This window comes from Poecilia formosa, unplaced genomic scaffold (assembly GCF_000485575.1).
Source record: "Poecilia formosa unplaced genomic scaffold, Poecilia_formosa-5.1.2 Scaffold44, whole genome shotgun sequence".
Lineage (NCBI taxonomy): Eukaryota > Metazoa > Chordata > Actinopteri > Cyprinodontiformes > Poeciliidae > Poecilia > Poecilia formosa.
This window is the reverse complement of record NW_006799983.1, coordinates 1,951,532-1,972,693: the sequence shown is the minus strand read 5'-3', so window position 1 is coordinate 1,972,693 and position 21,162 is coordinate 1,951,532. Positions and strand designations below refer to the sequence as shown.

Here is a 21,162-nt window from a genome sequence, read left to right as displayed (position 1 = left end):
CGCTTTATTAAGTCCAGAGGACCCCAAAAGCACTTCACTCTGCATTCAGTAATTCACATGCTGATGATGGCAACCTACTTGTACCACTAAGACAGACAGAGCAGGGATGTGAACTGACAACCCTCTGATTACAGGACAAACTCCTAACACCTTTGCCACAATCCTCCCATGAGCTACCTTCAGTTGCTATTAAAATGCTATATCAAACACAAACGAAATGTGCAATTCGAGACCTCGAAATTGGCTTCTGTGCTTTTATGAAGCTCCTGCTCTTTCTGACACTTCGCCTTCAGCACATCATCACAACAATGCTCATCCATTAAGTCATTTACAGCCTTTCTTCTTTTTTAATAGGGTCCAGGTGTACTATGGCTTCCTGCCACACTCCAAAAACACGATAGTTGGTTCCCGTATCTAAATTACCCTTGAGTATAGTGAATGAGTGCATGGATGTTTCTTGTTTGTTACCTATCCAGGGTGTATCAGATCTATTTCCCAAATTGCTGAAGATGGGAACAAGCCCCTCTTTGACAGTAAGGATAAGATATAAGCAGTATTCTTATTATTATTATTATTATTGTCATTGTTGGTACAACGACTATAGTAGTAACGTGTTAGTGTATTAAATATGTTTTTTTTTATGTCGCACAATGTTGAAAATTGCTGTGTAACAGCAGCAAAGTGGCAGGCAATCAAATTTGGGGAAAGGGTAACAGTCTTTAGATTCAGTTTTTATTTTATTATTGTTTCACTATTAACAAAATAGTTATGGCTGCCTTCAAACTACTTGAAATATTTGGTTTTGGTTTTACGTCTTAAACTGACGCCGTTACCAACAAACGTATTTGTGTCGCTAGCAACCAATCAAATCGCTCTAAACAGTAAAAAAAAAACCTACACTATACTTTGCCTGTGCGCATGCTCACACACAGCGGAAGAGGTCCACATCCAACTAAATATTTCAGCTCTTCATAAAAAGGTAAAATAATAGCTTTGTTTTGAATCTTTTTTAGCCCGTTTTGGAGTTTACAAGTGTGGGTACCTAATTTTTATAAACGTGCCTATTGTGAAAGGCGATACTTTGTACTTAGAGCCCTTATTTCTCCTTTGTTTCCCCTGTGTTGTTTTGCTAACCGGTTAATGCTAATCCTGCTAACGTTACCTTCGTCTTAAAGCTAACGTCAGCTTTTGTTTCATTCAGTAATATTCCTTCGCGGGTATTGGTCACCCGAGAGCTGTCACATTCAGAACTGAGAAAGACTGCGTGAAATCCAAGATATGACATACAAACAGCCACATTTAAAGGGAGTAAAAAGACTGAACAACTTAAACTTGTCACACATGCTTAGTACATTCATGGATGTAATTGTTTTTTATAGTGACGTATAAAGGTTGAGTAAAGTGTTAAGAGATCAAAAGAGTTTAAAGTTATAAAAGACAGACGTATTTTTATTTCTTTTCATCTTTTTAAAGTAAAATAATTCTATTTGTTTTTAAATGCTTTTCAATAACTTTAAAGTTATGGAATTTGTAACGATTAAGGATCGATTATCTCTCATTTTAGAAGCGTTTTAATACATTGATATGTAAAAAAAAAAAAAAAAAAAAAAGTATTTCCCTTACACATTATTACAATTTATCACCTTACTAACAGAAACCTCTTTTTATCTTACAGACCAAGGCAAAGTATCACATATTTGTGAAAGCCACTCATGGTTTTCAAAACCCTTAATAATTTGAAAGTGGCAGAGTGTGAAATATATCCATGTATATCCAGATCCCTTTACTCTAATACCTCTAAATAAAATTCACGTCAACCCCTGAAGTCATAGAACTAGTAAATAAAGTCGAGCTTTGTCTAATTTATTATAATGGATTTAGTCAATCTGTGAAGCTCCCAGCAGAGTTTTTAGATAACTTGTGAATAAAGGTCATGAAGGCCTAGACACAAACCAAACAGATCTGGGATAAAGATATAGAGACGGTATAAGCAGTTTTAGGTGGGAGTGAATGGTACTTATAATGTCAGTATTGTTGTTAAAAATGAAAATGCTGATACTAATTATTATTTACGTCCATCGTTTTTTCTTTAGCCTAACACAACCTTCAATACACTTTCTAGAAAGTGCTTTTCATAATAATAGCCCCGTCTTCATAGCCCTACAGATTTCAACGTTGTTGTGAGGGCAGACAAAATTATCCAAACCCCAACAGTCCCTGTGGGGTGTTTTTTTAAACAAAATTTGCCATTTCCCTAACTACTTTCACACAGCGTAACGGTGAAATAGATTCAGAATGTTCTCTGTCGTTTCATAACCGCATTACACAGCAGGCAATCCTCTGCATGAGACACTGAAAATGCTCTTTGAGTTTGAACAAATCAGAAGATGCATTATGAACAGTTTACTGCTGAGCCTGTAATGTTTCCTGATGATGCTTGATGAACTTCTATACCTATATAGGCCTTAAAATTTCATGAATATCTATACTACTTAGTGATGTGTGGTATCTTGGTACCAACATTGATATCAACTGATATTAGGTATTTTTTGTTTTGTTTGTTTGTTTTGTTTTTACATTTCGGTAATAAAACTAGAGCAAAATTAACAACACTATTTATTTCCATCCTGTTGCCGTATGTTTCTGGATTGGAATGGGTTGGTCATGTGGTATTTTATTTGGTCATCTGACAGTTATAGTGACAGGATTGTAGGATTGTGGGGAGTTTAACGGAAACAGAGAAGCAGTGGTGAAGTCAAAGGTGTGGTTGTTTTCTCCAAGATATCAAAAGGTCAGTGAAATGTCCATAGCAGCAATATTTATATTTGTATCGGCTATTGATATTGGCTGATTGTGTGAACATGCATGTGGAGTTGAGATGAAAAAAATCATAAAGCAGTGGGAGCAATGAGCTGTGGTTGCTTTTATCAGATATAATCATACTCTTTTTCTTATAGTTATTTGCCATTTGCAGAAGCACTAAGGAGCTTTAAAAAAAACACACATTTTAAAGGATATTCCACTGGAACACTACGGCCACAATTTAAATTAATTTCAGCTAATAATCACTGTGATAACAGATTGAAATTCCAATAATCAGCAGCTTATCTTAACAGCAAGAAACAAATTAAATTTTTCTTAAGTCAGAGTCACACTGCGCTCAGCTGTGAATCATTTAGTTTGTGAGCTGCACGACTAAGTGTTAATGTTAAAATTGCAGCATCTGTGAGTTATTAGAATGTTTAAAAGTTAAATCTACGATTTTGATCTGTGAAACCTGAAAATTTGCTGGAAAAAAATAAGATGGATTGTAAAGTTTATTCCCACTATGTAATTGTTTTCCAGTAGCTCCTAGGAGCTCATCACCACCAGGAAAGCTGTATAAGCATTGGGTTGACGGGACTGAAGGAAGCAGCACATCATACCTGGAGCTGCCTGCTGAAATCGCCATGAGTTATAAACCTATCGCTCCGGCTCCGTCTGGCTCCAACCACACACCACCAGGTAAAAGACGGCTTGAATGTGATTTCAATTGGCTGTCGTTATGTTTTCATAATTAAAGGTAATCTTATTAGGGTTGGAGAAAGATGCTCCTTCTCGTAGGTGATGGCAAAGCTTGAGATAAATAGTTTGTGTCGCTCTCCTCCACACAGGGTCTTCAGTTCCCTCTCCATCACTCCCATCGTCATCCAACTTTAGACCAGCTTTCAGTGACTTTGGTCCCCCCTCTATGGGCTTTGTTCAGGTACGTCTTCATCTCCACTCAAAAAAACAAACAAAAAAAACAAAACTCTTCCTCTTTTCTGTTTAGACTTTTTACTCACTTTGCATATGTGATGCATTGGGCTAAATCTATGCAACAGGTAAAACTTCCCCATGATTACTAATGTGACCTATGATTACAGTTAGCTTTTGTTTTTATTTGCAAACTAAATTCTGAATCAACTATTAATCGCAGTCATCTTCTGGTCAAAACAAAACATGACTATAAATTACTACCCGTCTTGTTGAAGAGCCTCACAGGGCCACTTTAATTGCTTCACTATTGCAGTTTGGTGGTATGATTTCACATCAGCGACAAATATTGATGGGTTTTCCTTTTCCCCCTCTTCCCTTTCCTCAACCAGCCTGTCAAAGTGTCCCAGGGCTCCACCTACAGCGAGCTTCTGTCTGTCATCGAGGAGATGAGCCGTGAGATCAGGCCTACATACGCTGGCAGCAAGAGCGCAATGGAGAGGCTAAAGAGAGGTATTTGATACTGTCAGCTCTGTCAATGTGGATGGGTGTCATGAAGAGTCGATCAATGCCTGCAGCTGCAGTTTGACTGTTTTCAATCTGCAGTATGAAAGGAGATCTGACACCAGAATGCCTTGCCATCAATTTTGGGCGCATTGCCCTTTCTATTCGGGGCTCAAGAGTCAATTCTGTAAATTTCCTGCCCTGCATATCCGGGAGCTTGACTTTTTTGCTCTTTTTTTCCTTTGCAAAATGATTTAAACTTGCAACCACAAGAATACTTCCTCAAAGCAGAAGGAACTCTGTAGGATTCTTAATTATAGGAATTAATTAAGAATTAATTAATTCCTATAATTAATAGGAATTAATTATAGGAATTAATTAATTCCTATAATTATATAGGAATTGTATAATTCCTATATAATTATATAGGATTATATAATTATATAATTATATAGGGGGGGCTATATACATTTGGGGGCTCCCCAAATGTATTGGGGAGCCCCCAATACATTTTAGGTTCCTTGCTTTATGGAAATCTTGCATCAAACACAATAGTCCTTATCCTTGTTGTATTCTTCTCGTTTGATTGGATGTTCCATGTGTTTTGTCTCATTCAGGTATAATCCACGCCCGCGCACTGGTCAGAGAGTGTCTCGCAGAAACCGAGAGAAGCGCCCGCACATAACCCTTTTGGAAAAGAATCCCCTCCTGACCCGTTCTCCTCATCATGATCCTGGTTGGATGTTTTACAACCAGAGCTCATCCTCCCACCCTGAGCTTTATTTGTGAGCATTTCTAGGAGCATCATGTTCCCCTTTCCAATATTTGATACATTTCATTAAATTATGTTACTGTTACACTTTCTACAACATGTGGGGCATATGCAAAACCAATTTTGTACCTACTGTAAGAATGTGAAATTTACGCTTGTCATTTTGGTAAACCTCTGGTAAAATGCATTTGTTTAATAATGTAAGTCGACTTGGAAAGTTGGCTTTTTTAATGATACAATCAATGTTAAAACTGCACCTGTCTTAATTTGAAAACTCTTCACCATCAAGCAAGCTCACATTAGAATTCCCTCATTCCCACAAACCTTTTACATCGAGTCATTTTGTTAGCAAGGAAATTTTGTAAACCAGATTTTTGCAATTCAGTATGTATATCTTAATTAAATAAGAGGAAAAAGTATTTATTTTGTTTTGTATGTTTCCTGGCATCTAATTGAAGGGACCATTTGTCTGGTTTTGAACCAGAAACTTTTCTAAAACCTTTGTGGACTTTAATCCCATCCCATTCCCAGTTTTAAGAGAAGCAGTCTGATTAAGTAATATTTAAAAAGACAAAAACAAATCCAAGACTGGAGATTAAATGCAAATTTATTTACAGTTATATTATCACCACCTTGCTAACAGTTCAGAAAAGCACATCTTCTCCAAAGCAGCTGACAAAGATGCTGAGTTTCTGCTGAATACATCAAGAGAACAACTAAACGTAAATATTTTAATTCAATAAGTATATAGGAGATAATTTCAATTTAGTGATGGTCGCAGACCAGTGAGGCTTAAGGTCCAGTCTCTTCTACAAGAACTTAGTGCTTGAGTAGTTAGCAGACTTTAAGGTGTGTGCATGTAAGCAAAACTGAAAAGGAGCATCTGTATGAAGTTACAATTTACTAATTGTGAGCAATGATTACAAAGATTGGAGATACTGAGAAATAATGAAATAAAAGGGCCTATACCTGACATACTTGGTGAAAATGCTGGGGAAAGATGTTTTATTCTATAAAAAAAATATTAGTTTCTGGAGAAACGGGGGAGGAAAAAAGTTAAGGTTTACAATCTGAATGCTCATCACCAGGAGCAAATCCTTAACCAAAACATTTCTGAATCCGTTAATGGCTTTTTAATAAATAAATAAGGTGTTCCCTTAAAATGAAAAATATGCAGCACTGAATTAGCCACTCCGCAGGCCATTACAGACACGCCAAACAGAGCCACGGCTTCACATTTACACAGCGTAAATTCAGAGGAGTACGGCTAAAGAATGCTTGCGGCGCCTGTGTGTGTGTGTGTGTGTGTGTGTGAACCTGAAGAGGAGCAAATTGGCGACATGTTTGGCTGAAGTGCATGGACAAAACTAAAACAGCAGGACTGCTCTCCTGCTTCTCCATCTCAAAATCCATTGGCATCCTCTTCTCGGTCAGTTTCAGGGTTCAGCCCTGCAGAAAGAAAGAAAGGAGTTCTTCAGGTTCATGCTAGTTGATGAAAAGCGAATGCAGAAGCCAAACTCAGATCGGGACTGACTGTAGTGGCTGTAGCTGGAATCGCTTTGAAGTCAAACAGGCCTTTGTAGCGACCCTTCTCCTCCGCCTGCTTGGAGCGCAGTTTCTCCTCCATGGCCTTCAGCTCCTTGTTGACCGACGCTTCCAGAGATGGGTCCAATTCCAAGACTTTAGCAAAGTCTGCCCGAGCCTCCTTCTCGTTCCACACTGCAGCGTGAGCCTTTCCCCGCTTGTAGTAGGCCTTCACGTTATCTGGGAGGAGGGGCGTTAAAAATGTAAGTGAACGTGAGGCGAGCTGTCAAACCTACCTGAGCTTTTCAGTCAAAACAAATCTTTTATTTATTCTCTGGTGTGACGTGTTTGACCATTTCAGTGAGCAAATTCTTGGACATAATGTTATAGTTCACTGGTGATACAGCTTTAAGCCAAGGCCATAAGTCAGTGTTTTGTTCTCAGCAGCCAATTACTTAAAACCTTTTGCTAATTTCAACTAATTGAAGGCCACTTGAGAGTAACATCTGGTTAAAAATGGCGGGCAAAGAAGAACCACTAAATTAAACCAATTCTGACAAACAAGCCTTATTGGAACATGTGATCCAATTTATTTAATATTAAGACCCACAACATACCTGAACTAATGGAGACAATTAGCTGTAGATATCAATATATTAAGTAAACAAATCCAACATGTTGATCTGACGGTTAAAAATAATAAATTACCATACTTTTACACTGAATGAGACCAGGGTTCCTACATATTTTCATTTCATAAAAAACATTTTTTTTTACCAAAAAACTTTTTCTTTTTTTTTTTTTGGTAAAAATGTTAATATGAATTATACCAGCAATCCCAAGGACATATATGAAATCTCCAGATAGTTTGTTTAAACTAAACATCTATTGCAATTTCACATCTATAAAAACATATCGAAGGAAAAAAAAAGATTTTTTTATACAGAATCAGCTACTATTCATCTTGGGGGGAAAAAAGTGATTTTGCAAATGGTCTAAACTTTGTCAGAACTTTACCTTCATATTTAAAGATCAGGGAGGAGCAGTGCTCGATGACTTCGTAGTACTGGTCCTGAAGCAGCAGGCACTGACAGTAGTTGAGCAGCAGCGGTGTGATCATTTGGTCCAGCTGCACCCAGGCTTCATCTCCCGGATGCTCCTGCAGATCGATTCAGAATTCACACGAGTCAAAAACCTCACTCTAGTTTCAGTGAACTCAGCAGGTTCCAAGTAAAAACTGTTCCCAAACCTTCATCTGCAGGTTTTTGAGGCAGGCAATGGCATTGTAGTATTTCTCTGTAGCCTCCTTAATTTTGCCCTGTTTAAACAGAGAGTTTCCCTCGTCATGGATCAGAGGCACAGAGTCCAGCTTCTCTTTGTCAGTCATGGCCCACATGTCCAGCTGGAAGGAGCCGGGAGGCAGGACCTGGGACAGATACAGAGACGTCGTCAGGAGCACGACTGGATTCTCATGAAGCTTCATCTCTTCTACATGTCACTTTGATTTTATTACAGCTGCATCCAGGGCATTTCTCACAAAACACCTCAGCAATTTTAAAATTCACCCTCTCTGCTTGGCTTTTGATCTACAATCAAAAGCCAAGCAGAGGCCACTTGATTATTTTATTATCTTGCATTTATATCAAGTTTTCTTACTAATATTTCTGTAAGTATTTTACAGCGTCTCATGTTTAATGTTTTATTTTTTTTTTCCCCTATTTTGCATTAAGCACTTTGGTTTGTGCTTTGAAGTGGTTTATATATTAAATCTGATGGGCTATTATTTAATTTAGTCCTTAAACAATTTCAAACAAATAAACATCGGTTCGACACAAAAATATATTGATGTGTGACAATACACATCATATCCTTATTCTAAAAAAATTACTTCAAAATTATTCCCCAAATTAGTATACATATTTTTTTTATTTTATGGAGAAAAAAAAATACGAGGGTTTTGGAGACAGACTTTAGCCAAAAAAGGCAGAGAAGGAGAAGTAAACAGCTTTAAATAAACGCCCTGAGGTCAGAATAAAACATGAATCCACTGGAAAATGATTTCTTCTTTAAATGAAATGAAACTAGATATGCACACACATGCATATGGTGTGCATCCAATACTAACTAATAAAAGGTGTGAGGACTAGATACTGTCTGCTGCTGCCTCACCTCCAGCATCTCGATGGCAAACACAAGAGGCTGTGGGTTGGCCTGAAGATGATCCAGATCTTTGTGCCCTAAGGAGTGGTGGGAGTGGATTTGAGCGATGCCGCAGCAGTGCCTCTGGCCCTCCAGAGGGTCTTTACCAACACTTATGTTTCTCAAGGACTGGGACACGAGTGGGTATAGCGCCGTGTGCTGCCAACAGACAAGACAAAAATAAGCAAATCGGCACTGAAAAATGTCAATATCTCACCGCATCTACAAATGTCAATATATTTAATTAGAAATGTATGTGATAAACCAACACAAAGCAGTGAACAGCTGTGAACTGGAAGAGATGCATGTTTTTTTTTTTCCTTACATAAAACCTAAAAATTGAGCCATGCATTTGTATTCAACCCCCTTTACTCTGACACCGCCACATAAAATCCAGAGCAAACAACTCAAATCATATGTTAGGTAATGCTTCATATTTATGTGCTACTATGTGTCAGTCTGTCACAAATGACTGTGAAAAAGTTTAAGGCTATGAAGAGCGATGCAACACGCTGCAGCATCACCAACATGACTAGTACGCTTACCTTGGTGTCGCAGGTAAATTCTGCGACCTCGCCTTGCCTCATGGTGATTACTATTCTTTCCCACACAGCCAGTTTGAACTTCTTGCCCATGATGAGCTCCATGGGTTTGCTGCGGCCGCCCATGGTTCTGGAGTCATCCAGCACTGTGCCGTCGCAGAGGCTGGTGCGGTAATGGAAGACGACCTGACACAGAAACAAACACGAACAGGCAGGTTGGTTAATAAAACCTCTGAGACATCAGGGGCAGCTGACTGCTTGGTTTTTGCCACAAACAACACAAAAATGTGCTCCTCTCTGACAGGTCTAGACAGGGTCCTGACGTCATCGTATTCTGACCTATCACAATGTGGGGAAACTAATTGACATGGCGTGCCAACGAATCAGCGTCCAGAATTACGTATGTCCTTCCCACTAGCTTACCATGATAGAAAAAAAAAACATACGGTTGAAAATTAATCAGTCTTTTAACATATATTTATTAAACAGTTATTTATTTTAAACACGTTATTCCCCGGAAAAGTCCACAGGTTATGAGTATAGGTCTGGCATGTTTTGTATAATGTTCGTAATAGCAAATATTTCGGAATATTTGGCAAAGATATGATCGCTGGTAGCATTTTGGTTGCTAGCGTGCTTCGTCGGAGTCTGTTACAAACGTCTGGACCCAAAACACAACCCATGCCTGCTCCGAGAGTGTACTTTTTACCTTGGTTCCATTAGGGAAGGTCGACAGGTCTCCTTTTCCGGGACTTATCACTTTCTTTCTTATTCCCTCTTCGAGAAGCCTGCGTCCCTCTTCCTCCATCCTTAACCGTTCACGGAAAATGACGATGTTTACCGAAGCTGCTTGTTTCGTAACGTGTTACGTCCTTCCCGTCGTTTAGCGTCACTAAGGGCATTTTCTAAAATTATCAAGCAGAAAATTTGTTCATATGATGGCATGTCATTGATGTATACCATTAAATTACATTTTGTAAAATCTTTAGAAGTTTGTGTTTGAAATTAAGTTTGGCAAACTCTTATGAAACGACATTATTATGTGTAGAACTGAGACACAAACATGGTTTTACGACATATTGACTCAGTGGGGTTGATCAGATTTTTATTTATTTTAAAAACAGATAATATATTTGTATATTATATTATTATTTAAATAATAAATGATTTATTTAAAAAAAATGTCAATTTTTTTTGACATATTTAAAGTGGTAAATTTGACCACTTTAAATATTAATTACATTTGGAAAACGCGATTGTGCAAACTTATACACACATTTTCTTGTAAAGAAAAAAAATTCTACTAAGCTAGTGAGTTGCTGTTATCTTCTCTGCAATCATATAGTTGCTGAAGGTAGACCACAGTGCTCATTTAAGGGCATTTAGATGAGGTTTTCTTCTTTGTTAATCTTTGTTCCCTCAGCTATGTTGAGGCCAGGTCTATAAAAACCCCAACCCATATCGGACAGTAGGATGTTTTGATATAATTGGATGTATCTAATAGACAGGCTGTACTCCGGAGGTACTTATGCCCATGTTATTATTACAAATTCTTATTCACACAATAAATCTAATACAAGTTCAGTTTTCAGTTTTTTTATATCATTCACTTTTATTTTTAGTTGTATATAAAGAAAAAGAAGCAATTTATTTTCTGTGCTTACTGCCTAAATACATGACTAATCAGAAATACAATATAAATATGTGTTATAATTTTAATATTAACACTAGAAATAATATTCTATAATGTAGTGCTATTTACTATATATGCACAAGTTTTATATGAGAGATCAGACCACTCATTTTTTAGTGGACTTAAAAACAGAGGTGTTGAAGAACATTAAATTCATATGTAATATTTCTCTCTGACTCAGGAGCCTCAAATGTGACAGACATTGTGAATGTTTTCATAAATGTCTTTTGCTAAAAAAACAAAACAAAAAGATAACAAACCTTGTTGTCAATTGGAAATCTGTTTGAGAATTGGAGGTACTTTTTGCTGCAATTTATGAAACTGTGGCAGTTTGAGCCCTTGATTGGGGAATTGTCACAGCGCTGTGCAGTTAATATTCAAATAAGCTCATCTTGTTTGAGTCTGATGCTGTCACCTGCAACATGTATAAGTCTATCAAAAGTAGAACCATGTTAGAATTACAAGATGTTTAAAATTTGATTTTCACATTTTTTTTAACTTACTTGATAAGCATTAAACAGATAAAGTCTTTTTTCAACTTGCTAAAGCATAAATCTGGCAACACTTTATGGAAGTTTAAGGTTCATTTTTTTCTTACGTTAAGAGTAACTAGACCATGATTGGTGCTGAACTAAACTAGAACTGCAGCGAGTTATCTGCAGCGATTGCTAATTTAGCTTTATACACTGACAATAAAAAGCATTTGGTTGCTGCTGTCTATCTTAATTGAATCCCACACAGGATTCAGGAAAGAAATGAACATTTCTAACAATCGAACCGTTCACTTAAAACTTGGACATAAAATTACTTTACAACTATTTTGCAGAGAAAGATAAGTCTGGACTCTCATGCAAATGATAAAGACATCCACCCACAGAAATGTCAAAGGACCAAATAAACACCTGAGGTCATGTTGCTTGTGGGCTAAAAAAAAAAAACATGAAATATGTCTCAAATAAAGCACACGGTTCTGGTGAAAAGTTTATAAAGTTTACATTCCCTTATCTTTATTATCAGTTTTGAGACTTCAATCATGAATTAGAAATGTTATTTTATTCCACAATGAAACCATCTTATATGTGAATGAATTCAAAGTGAGAATTGATTTAGGATTTTATCCAATCTAGAAATTTAATTATATACACAGGCTCAAAAATGTACACACACCCACTAATATGTGGTTAAATGTTCCATAGTAAGTTGGCTCCAAAACATCTTCTGTAGCCACCAGAAAGCTGTTTTCTTTGCCTATTTAATAAGGAGGCAAAATAAGCCAAGAAACCAATATTTTCTTTATGTTTTAAAATACCTAATCCTTGAGCCATTCCACTTAATTACAAGTAATTTATGGACTAATTTGTTGAGCATTACAAGGGCCATTATCAGCAGCAGGTGTGGATTTAATATCAATAGAAATACTGGTGATATATTTAGCATGGACTAGAGAACATTCACAACAAATTAAAACTAGTCTTGTTTTGTTTATTAGTTCATTCGTCGTCCAAGCATGAAAGAAAGAATGATTCGATTAAGGAATGCTCATTATGAGTCCCACTGAAAACCAAATTCCTCTGCAACAAATTAAAATATATACACTTTTTTATTTTTTATTCACAGACATTATTCACACAACACTAAAAACCACAGGCAAGACCAATCTTAGTGTGTACACAGAGCAACGCCAGTTCATGTTGGGGAAATGTAGTCAAGGCACAGAGTGGTTCAAGTAGCAGTGGTCATTAAAATGGTAAAAACAACAACAGTGTGACAGTATGTTATGCTACAGATGTTACAAATAAAAATAAAAAAAAAATCATTGTAAAAGAACACCAGGAATGGAGTGAAATGTAATGCGTAGTGAAATCTCATTTTTCAAAGTAAGGCAAGTAGAAAAACTTGAAGCCTCTTCGACCCTGGACAGCAAAGGTGATGTAGATCACGTGATACGCTGCAGGACAAAAAAAAAATGGAAATGACACAGTTATTGAAACACAATGAGAGGGTTTCACAGGACTCTGGATCAATTCACCCCTCTGTCAGATTTTATCCTCATTTAACTGCCATATATTACCATTTTCTCCCTCCTATACTCCAGTAGCTACATCTAAACAAGCCACAATGGACCTGTGTGCTAAAAACACAGGTATAAATCTCTTTTTTTTGTGAATTATACAGAAAAATAATTGTAAAATGTTCAAATGTCATTCATAATCAAATTTAAATGTACATGATTTTTTTGGGATCTTTTCATCACACCCTCTTTCATTTCATTTGGCAGTTTCAGATCAATTTACTATTCATGAAAATAAGACTTAGCTGATTTATGGTATATTACCGGGTTAACTCACTCAGTAGGATACTTTGCAAATTCAGAAAAAAATAATTTTTAATGTATCTTGGTGTAATTTATTTCAGCCATTTGAAGTAGCTGCTTTTTTTATTCTTTTACTTCAACTTTTTCAAAGTACCCTGGTTTTAACCAGCTGTTTAAATATTTATCAAGATCTGGCTTGAAAAACACAGATTTTCTCTCCCAGAAGAGTATTAAGTGGATCAGATAAAGATAATATATTTATTCTTAAACTTTGAACAACAACCAGTAAACTGACTTTTCCCCCCAGATCTGTGGAAATGGATATATAAAAAAATTCAACAGAGCTATTTTGTAAATCCAGATTTACAGAATAGCTCTTGTCGCCCCCTGCTGGTAGATATATCTATTCTAAATCTGGAAAAAGAGAGTTACAAAACGTCCTAAACAAACAAAAGGTACCAGCATCTCTTAAAAAACAAACAAACAAACAAACAAACAAAACGTTAAAATTAAAATGCACATCTGATGAAACTTAAAATGTACTCACCTCCAGGGATAAGAAGAAGAAATCCAGGCACAAAGAAAATAGCACTTGAAACACCTGTAGGGAAACTTTGATTAGTGTCAGATCTGCTTATCTGTGCAACCAAACTTTAATTTAATTCATTAATATTATCAAAGGTTTACACTAAATTGTCGTTTTACACTAAAGTTTTAAAAATAGTGTTATAAGGTTTGTGTTTCATAGGAGGCCTTGCAAACTGATGTTTTTGATTTGGTCTGATGTGAGGGCTGCAGCAAAACAGAACATTTTGTACTTTTGGTTTTAAAGCCAGAGAAAATTCGTCCCGTCACATCTAATTCTCAGGACAACATGGAACATGGTGGAACACCGGAAGCATAAAATGGCAAAACTCAACTCAACAGACTTCATAGTCATTGTTAGAAAAGTCAACTGATTCACTAAAAGAAAAAAAAAACAACAACAAACAAATAACTTTATTTCAAGGCTTTTTACAAAAATAGAAATAGTGCCGTGAGGCTAGCACCCTACTGCTGCTCTGTACCATCAGAAGCAACATGTGAAAATCCATTCTGGAAACTCAGAGCCTCCATTTCACACAAATCCCACAAGCCCCTGACCTTTGGTTTTTCCTCCAGCCCTGTGACTTCAGTGCAGTTATAAAAGCAGAGCAGCAGGGGATGTTGGCCTTCATAAAGAGGTTAAGAAACAGCTCTATAGCAACAACTGAACTTGGGCTTTGAACTCTTGAAACTCTTTATCATCAACCAAGCGGAGCATGTTATGGCCTCATAAAGACAAGACTGTGCACACATCTGCTAGAGACACATTATCAGGCAGCCAGCGCCGACGTAGGCCAATTTCCAACGACTGATCGTCAATAAAAACATTAATATTAGTCAATTTCAAAAATATTTTGTGAAAGAACAGATTCCGGGTATTTTCTTTGCACCTTGTATGATGCAGTAAAACATGTATTGATTTGCAATTCAGTCAGTTGGTCTTGAAATGTGTATAATCAGTTTATCTATCTGGGATTTTCCACTAAATACACAATGATTAACAGATTGATTACGCAATTTCTGGAAACAAAAATGATAAACTGCCACAGCTCAGTGGTTTCTTACCTGCATTTGGATTCAGCTGTATGACGATCCCCGTGAAAATGAGAGCTGAAAATAAGCATAAAAACGAAACAAGAGTGAGAAGGAAAGACAGGTCAATACCATCAGTAACTCAAATGTACAATTTCTAATTTCTCTTGCAGGTGAAGTGAAAAACAAGTGAAGGCTGATATTTAGCTGATCAGTACGGACAAAGTCCGACGCGTGGAGATATCACTGACACAACACTAAGCAAACTGTGTGGTGGAGCTGTTCCCGTTAAAATAACACGTTTAAAGCCTTCTAAAGGGCCCCTGGTGTTGTGCAAACTTTGCAGTTCCAGTTTTTGCCCTGACGTCTCAGCTGAAACATGGTGGCGGCAGCATCAGGCTGTGGGGCATGCTTTTCTTCAGCAGAGACAGGGGGCCCGGTCAGAGCCGATGGAAGCTAATACAGGTTAACGCAAGAAGAAAAGCTACGAGAGATTACAGGCTAATGAGGCTAATCCACCTCCAGTCAGAGCTACAGTGAAAAAAACAACAACAACAACATACTTTTGAGTTTGGTGATGTGAGTATTTTCCAACATGATGGAGAATCATGTCACAAGGCTACAGTCATAACAAAGCAGCTAAAAGATCAGGGTACTGAAATCTTGGATCTGTGAGCGTATGACTCTGCACAGCCAATTCAATTTGCAACAGTTCACAAAAAAAAAAGACCTGGTCTTTACATACAGCATGTGAGCGTTCAGGATTTATGAACAAAACTGTGTTAAGTAGGAAATGGGGTCAGTGTTGTAAACACGGACTATTCGCAAGCATTTTAAATATTTGCTTATGAAAGCCTTTAAAATTTACGACTCTTTTAAGGAAACATGTAGGAGAATTGAAGGAAGAGAAGGTGCTGAAACGTTTTGACACACTGAAGACATTTTAAGGTTTACAAAGCCCTGCACAAACTAACAATTGCATATTTGAACTTTAATGAGTAAAACCAACCCATTATTTGCTTAAAACTCACCAACTCCAGTAATGAGGAGGAGGAATGAAGCAAGGACAACTCTTCTGTTTTTCTTCACCAGCGGATGGGAGACCCACCTGAGAAACACGCCTCTCTATTATCTCTGTTTGTTTGTGTTTCTCTGGGTGAAGGCAGGCGGTTGAGGACCAAACTTACCCGCAGCAGTGGGCCGAGAGCTGCGTGACTGAGCTCAGGGTGCTGAAGGACCACTGAGAGCTGCAGTACGACAGAGTCGCCGGGTCACTTTGGAGAGACGGGATGAAATACGTTCAGAACACAGAAAATCAAAGCTTTGCCCTCTGAAATGTTAAGTTGGACAGAACCGAGATTTTGAACCGAGACTGCAGATAAAAAGAAATATGCTGTACACTTATGCACACTGAATTTTTTGTTGTGCAAAAGAACAGGCTGAAGAGTTAGAATTTGTCTTGAAACAGAGTAAATGTCAATTCTTTTTAATTGGGGTTTTAATTATCCTGTAGGATTTCAATGTGTTTACAGTGATGGCTGTTATACTTTTCTATAAATATGTAACATTTAAGACTATCTAATCTTCAATTCATCAAGAAATAATAAAAAAAATCTTCAGGCAATTTATACTTTTTAAAGAGAATTTCTTTAAAAAGTATTTTAAAGAATATATATTTAAGTATTTGTCACAATTGTAGACGGTGCTCCTATATATGTTTCACTTCGAAGTTTTATACTGAGTAAGACTCAAATGTCAATATATTCTGATCCAGCAGTAAACAACACATATTCACTGTTAGTTATTGTCTAGTTAAGTCAGTTTTACTTTAAAATCTCTAGCGCTTAGGTTTGTCAATTATAGACTGATTTATTACATGGTAAATACAGACTCAGGCAAGCAGAATTTGACTACTTCCTGTAAAAGTGAAAAAATGAAATGTCACAGTGCTTTGTTTGATTCCTACACCTGACCTAGCCTTTAATACTCGATAAAAAAAAATCTAATGTAAGAACATCTAGATGCCCAAAAAGTAGCCAATTAGGTAATTGTTTTAAAATTTGTGAATGACTCATCTGCTGATAGACTGACAGCCAGTCCAGGGTGTACAGTACCCCACCTATTGCCCAGTGAGCGCTGGGAATAGGCACTACCTCATTCCTAAAGTATATTTTGGGGCAAAAAGGAATATCTTAACGATTTCAGTGGATTTCATAGAACCCTGAAAAAAAAAAAAAAAAGCCAAAAATTCAGGTTTGGCAGTTGAGAGAAAATTGGTGTAAGTTAAACATAAATCAATTTAAGAAGTACTTAACCTGTAGAAATGAGTATATTTGATTGTTTTGAGTAAAAGCTCAATCATACTTTCCTAAGTAACTGTCCGTGATTTCCAGAGCTGGAAAAGGATAAAAGCTCTGTGAAAGTACTTTAAGGACCTGATTTGTAGAAAACTTTATAAGATATTACAGAAACTCCCCCACCATCGGCCCTACCTGATTTTGAAGAAGTTATTGAAGGAAGAGTTGCCATTGTTGCCCAGTGCATCTTCATTTTCCAGATTCTATGGGAATCAGCAGATATAAGGGAATAAGAAGTGCTACATAATAATAATAATAATAATAATAATAATAATAATAATAATAATAATAATAAAAAGGGATGAAGGTGGATGGTGAGTTTTGTTTTCATACCTGATACTTCAGGTTGCTGTGATCAGGTGAGCTTGTGCCTGTGGCTGAAGGGTGGGTCTGCGGTTTGGAGAAAGACAGGGGCCCAAACGTCATCTCTCCGTCTCTGTCCTTGTCTCTATTCTTCCAGCCCTCCGGGTCTCCATCAGTCACAGCCTCCTCCTCATCTCCATCCAACACGAAGGCATCATCTATGGTGAACTGCGCTGCCATGCTCTCAGTCCCTGAGCTGCTGGGATCTGATGCTCACTGCAGAATCAGGGACAGAAATCACTCTCATACCACCGGTTTTCCAACACACAAGTGCCTGAACATCTGTTTTTTTCTTCGCGTTAACCATGTAATGCAAACGCCTTAGCGCAACAGTAATACGTGTAGCTTCATTATATAAACACATCCACATCCTACGTCATGAAAACAATAAATACAACCACAAAAAAATGGACGCCTGACTCGTTTTGTCGATATAATTGAGCAGATATGTCCTACGATTCCCTCGTCCAACGCTAACTCGGGGAGGTCTGTTTCTGCCATTGTTTGTCCTCTTTCCGCTCGCCGATCAGATGACCACAGCAAAACTTACTGTCTTTGGAAAATCTTCTCTCCAGGGAGGAAAAAACTTCACTTAAAGTCGTTTGAAGAAGCGTTACATACTGTTACAATCTAATGAGAACCCGAATGAAACTTGTTTTTTGATGTATTTAAAAGGAATCTTTGCTCAGTTGTCTTGGACAATTAAGGAGCTTCTTCAAAAGTTTTGGAACTCGTTTTTTAACGCTCGGCCCTCGATTGGACACGACTGATTCCGCCCAAGCAGCAAAACCGCCAGGCCGCTTAATCGTCTGTCGATCCACAGACCCGAAACGTCGATAACCAGATGTTTTTCACCTAATAATTTTAACTGGTTATTGTTGTACAAGCCGTAAGCTTGTTTCATTTTTACGTTGTAAACGTAAAAACAAAAATATTCCACGGATATGTCACTGCGAACGATGGGAAGTAAAAAACAGAAAAAAAGAAAAGAAAATAAGAAAAATTACGAAATTAATCGATGCACAATAAAAAGATCTATTACCACCACTCTAATCAGATATCAGAATCAATCTCATCAAGAGCTCTACCGCGAAAAAAATATTCATTTTTAATGTTTGCTTTTGTTGTCACACGTATTTGTTTGGGATCATCAAACACTTTTAATATCAAGCACGAGGAGTTAGAAAAATCAGCCTTCAAACAACACATTTGTTCATTAAAACAGCTAAATATATCCAAATCAAGTTTAATTCTGCCACACCATTTCCTGATTATAGACTGAACTGACTGACTGAAAATCAGTCAATAGTAAGAACCCCCCCTGCCCCCCCCCAAAAAAAAAACTAACATCACACTGATATCTACATAAAACCGGGAACAGATGGGAACTAAATTTTGGTATTTCTGTAAACTTGAGAGCCATTATTTACAAACTGACAAATTATTTATCTTTACCAGAGGAGTTGGCCATACCAACATTCCTACAGGTGTACTATGACACAAAAGGTGTCCAGGTCACAAAAAATACCATGAGAGAGTTCAAATGCAAGGATCACTGCAAATCAAAAATAACACAAATATTCACCTCACATATGCCAAATATACCGAAGACATTTCGGAAATTATTCTGGGCACTAATAAGAAAAATCTGGAACTCGGAAAATATGCATCCTGTAACTTACCCAGCATTTCAGAAAAAGTAAAATTATACTCACATTAGACATTAAAGTAAAAACATAGACATGGGGAAATGTTACCATTTGTCATCATTGAGAGTTTGAAAAATTTGGATACCTTTCAAAGAAACATTTGAAAACTGCAATTTCTCCAAATACTGATTTGTAAAAAAAACAAAACAAACAAACAAAAAAACAACAACAACCCAACAACAACAATAACAAGAAAAAAAACAGCAAATAATATATGTGAAACTTTATTTATTTGACCTGTTGTGGTTCATACTGTGAACAAAACAACAGCTACATATTTCAACTTGTTATAATGTAAAGTTATTACAAACCTTTAAAGTATGTTGCTCATAATTAGAGATAGACAGGAAGAATTTCAGATTTTTTAAGGAGGTTTTTCGAGGTAAGTGAAAAGGTGGAAATTAGGTTTATGCATAATTTATAGCAATCACCAATCACGGCCGATACTGTGATTGGTATCTAATTGCAGCTTGTTTGCTGCATTTCTGATTACTTTTTCCACCCACTGTCTTACATAAAGTATCAGCATGGAGGCATGAATCTTAGTGGATTAAGAAAGTAGATTTTTCATTTGCTGGTTGTGTACTGATGAATATCTGAAAGAAAATAAACGTAGGTAAGAGGTGGTTGTGTTAGTTGAACTACTAAAAAAGATATATTTAAACTATTTGTAAACTTGTTGCCTACTTCTATCTAACTATCTATTTTTTGTATGTACTTAACCTTTTATTAGAGCTGAGGATGTATGTGGAGTCAGTCCCGGCAATCAATTGGCAAGAGTCAGTTTCACTCAGGAAAAGATGTAATACCATTAAGGAGATATGTGAAACTCCAATCAGTAATCACAGATCAACTCACCACTTTTTTTTTGTGGGAGGAAACTGTGGAACCAAGAAAAAGTCGGATGCGAAAGTATTCATCTTTTAAATTCAACTTTTAACCTTTTGTGTGTTTTTTTTTATTACATTTTGTGGTAGCAGAATAGAAAAGAAAAGAAGAAAAGGAATCGAACCCCACTAGGCTGCATCAGGGCCACCAGCTCTCGTACTGCTGGCTGCCCCAGATTTAATTTGGATTTTTATCTTACTGACCAAGACAAATTGGTACGTATCTGTGAAGTTGTGAGGGACTTACCCCCTCACTAACAGGTGATGTGTTTTGTACTTTCTATATTCTAACTAATTTAACTGGTAAATGTATTGTTTTTGCTTGGGAGAAAGTTTAAACCTGATTTGAGATTTTGTTCTAATCATTCTCTCCTTCTCTCTGAGGTCACCTGGTCATCTGCTGCCATGGAAGCGCGCCCATGAGCAGTGCTGACAAGGACCTGGCGTTTTCAATCAGCCTCACAGGGAAAATCCACACTGTTTGAGAGGGAGGGGAGGGGAGATGTTTTGGACTTTGTTTGGGCCCAGATTGTGTTCTAGTTTTAGTTTTGAAGTTGTTCAAGTTAATTGTGATTATGTAAATATTTTTTCTGGAAACATAGTTGAGTACACATGTGTATTTTCTATCTGGAAATGTAAATGCTATGAGCTAATGATTGAAAAAGCTGGGTGGCTCAGATCAGGAGGAAACTCTCCTGCTAATGGTTGAGAAAGGTAGAACTCATGTCTTGCTGTGACATGCGCATAAAAAAAAAAAAAAATTCCCCTCTCACCCTCCGTGGGTGGTCTCTTTCATCCTCTGAGCTCGGGTCCTCTTCCGGAGGCCTGGGTGCTTGAGGGTTCTGGGGAGTATCTTGGCTGTGCCTAGAACTGCACATTTCTGGACTGAGATGTCTGATGTTGTTCCTGGGATCTGTTTGAGCCACAGCTCCAGTTTGGGGGTGAC

The 21,162-nt window shown here is 37.2% G+C and overlaps 3 protein-coding genes across 4 annotated transcripts; 1 reads left to right on the top strand and 2 right to left on the bottom strand.

Moving 5' to 3' along the window:
* The first annotated feature begins 893 nt into the window (after window positions 1-893).
* Window positions 894-5,430, top strand: cdk2ap2 (cyclin dependent kinase 2 associated protein 2). 2 transcript variants are annotated; one of them, XM_007551871.2, is made up of 5 exons: window positions 894-979; window positions 3,346-3,504; window positions 3,654-3,745; window positions 4,128-4,248; window positions 4,857-5,430. In XM_007551871.2, the coding sequence occupies exons 2-5, from the start codon at window positions 3,450-3,452 to the stop codon at window positions 4,922-4,924; spliced, it is 336 nt and encodes a 111-aa protein (XP_007551933.1). In that variant the 5' UTR covers window positions 894-979; window positions 3,346-3,449; the 3' UTR covers window positions 4,925-5,430. The 2 variants fall into 2 exon arrangements, with proteins under 2 accessions (XP_007551933.1, XP_007551934.1); XM_007551872.2 differs by having other exon boundaries at window positions 906-979; window positions 3,349-3,504.
* A 170-nt stretch (window positions 5,431-5,600) lies between these two features.
* On the bottom strand, window positions 5,601-10,124 carry aip (aryl hydrocarbon receptor interacting protein). The gene is made up of 7 exons (XM_007551870.2): window positions 9,986-10,124; window positions 9,280-9,462; window positions 8,705-8,893; window positions 7,785-7,961; window positions 7,553-7,694; window positions 6,546-6,775; window positions 5,601-6,460 (listed from the first exon to the last, which is right to left on the bottom strand). The coding sequence occupies exons 1-7, from the start codon at window positions 10,082-10,084 to the stop codon at window positions 6,455-6,457; spliced, it is 1,026 nt and encodes a 341-aa protein (XP_007551932.1). The 5' UTR covers window positions 10,085-10,124; the 3' UTR covers window positions 5,601-6,454.
* A 2,426-nt stretch (window positions 10,125-12,550) lies between these two features.
* On the bottom strand, window positions 12,551-18,403 carry tmem134 (transmembrane protein 134). Its single transcript, XM_007551869.2, has 8 exons — window positions 18,171-18,403; window positions 17,591-17,836; window positions 17,393-17,460; window positions 16,088-16,174; window positions 15,932-16,008; window positions 14,934-14,978; window positions 13,831-13,884; window positions 12,551-12,917 (listed from the first exon to the last, which is right to left on the bottom strand). The coding sequence occupies exons 2-8, from the start codon at window positions 17,798-17,800 to the stop codon at window positions 12,835-12,837; spliced, it is 624 nt and encodes a 207-aa protein (XP_007551931.1). The 5' UTR covers window positions 17,801-17,836; window positions 18,171-18,403; the 3' UTR covers window positions 12,551-12,834.
* Window positions 18,404-21,162: the final 2,759 nt, after the last annotated feature.

Excerpts from the sequence above, each read along its gene's own strand:
- cdk2ap2 (XM_007551871.2), top strand. The coding sequence starts at position 3,450 with ATGAGTTATAAACCTATCGCTCCGGCTCCGTCTGGCTCCAACCACACA. Across the intron at positions 3,505-3,653 it reads CTCCAACCACACACCACCAG|GGTCTTCAGTTCCCTCTCCA; the intron begins GTAAAAGACGGC and ends TCCTCCACACAG. Across the intron at positions 4,249-4,856 it reads AATGGAGAGGCTAAAGAGAG|GTATAATCCACGCCCGCGCA; the intron begins GTATTTGATACT and ends TGTCTCATTCAG.
- aip (XM_007551870.2), bottom strand. The coding sequence starts at position 10,084 with ATGGAGGAAGAGGGACGCAGGCTTCTCGAAGAGGGAATAAGAAAGAAA. Across the intron at positions 7,962-8,704 it reads TTGCCATCGAGATGCTGGAG|GTCCTGCCTCCCGGCTCCTT; the intron begins GTGAGGCAGCAG and ends TATCTGTCCCAG. Across the intron at positions 7,695-7,784 it reads TCAAAAACCTGCAGATGAAG|GAGCATCCGGGAGATGAAGC; the intron begins GTTTGGGAACAG and ends ATCGATCTGCAG.
- tmem134 (XM_007551869.2), bottom strand. The coding sequence starts at position 17,800 with ATGGCAGCGCAGTTCACCATAGATGATGCCTTCGTGTTGGATGGAGAT. Across the intron at positions 17,461-17,590 it reads ACAGCAACCTGAAGTATCAG|AATCTGGAAAATGAAGATGC; the intron begins GTATGAAAACAA and ends TGATTCCCATAG. Across the intron at positions 12,918-13,830 it reads TCTTCTTCTTATCCCTGGAG|CGTATCACGTGATCTACATC; the intron begins GTGAGTACATTT and ends TTTGTCCTGCAG.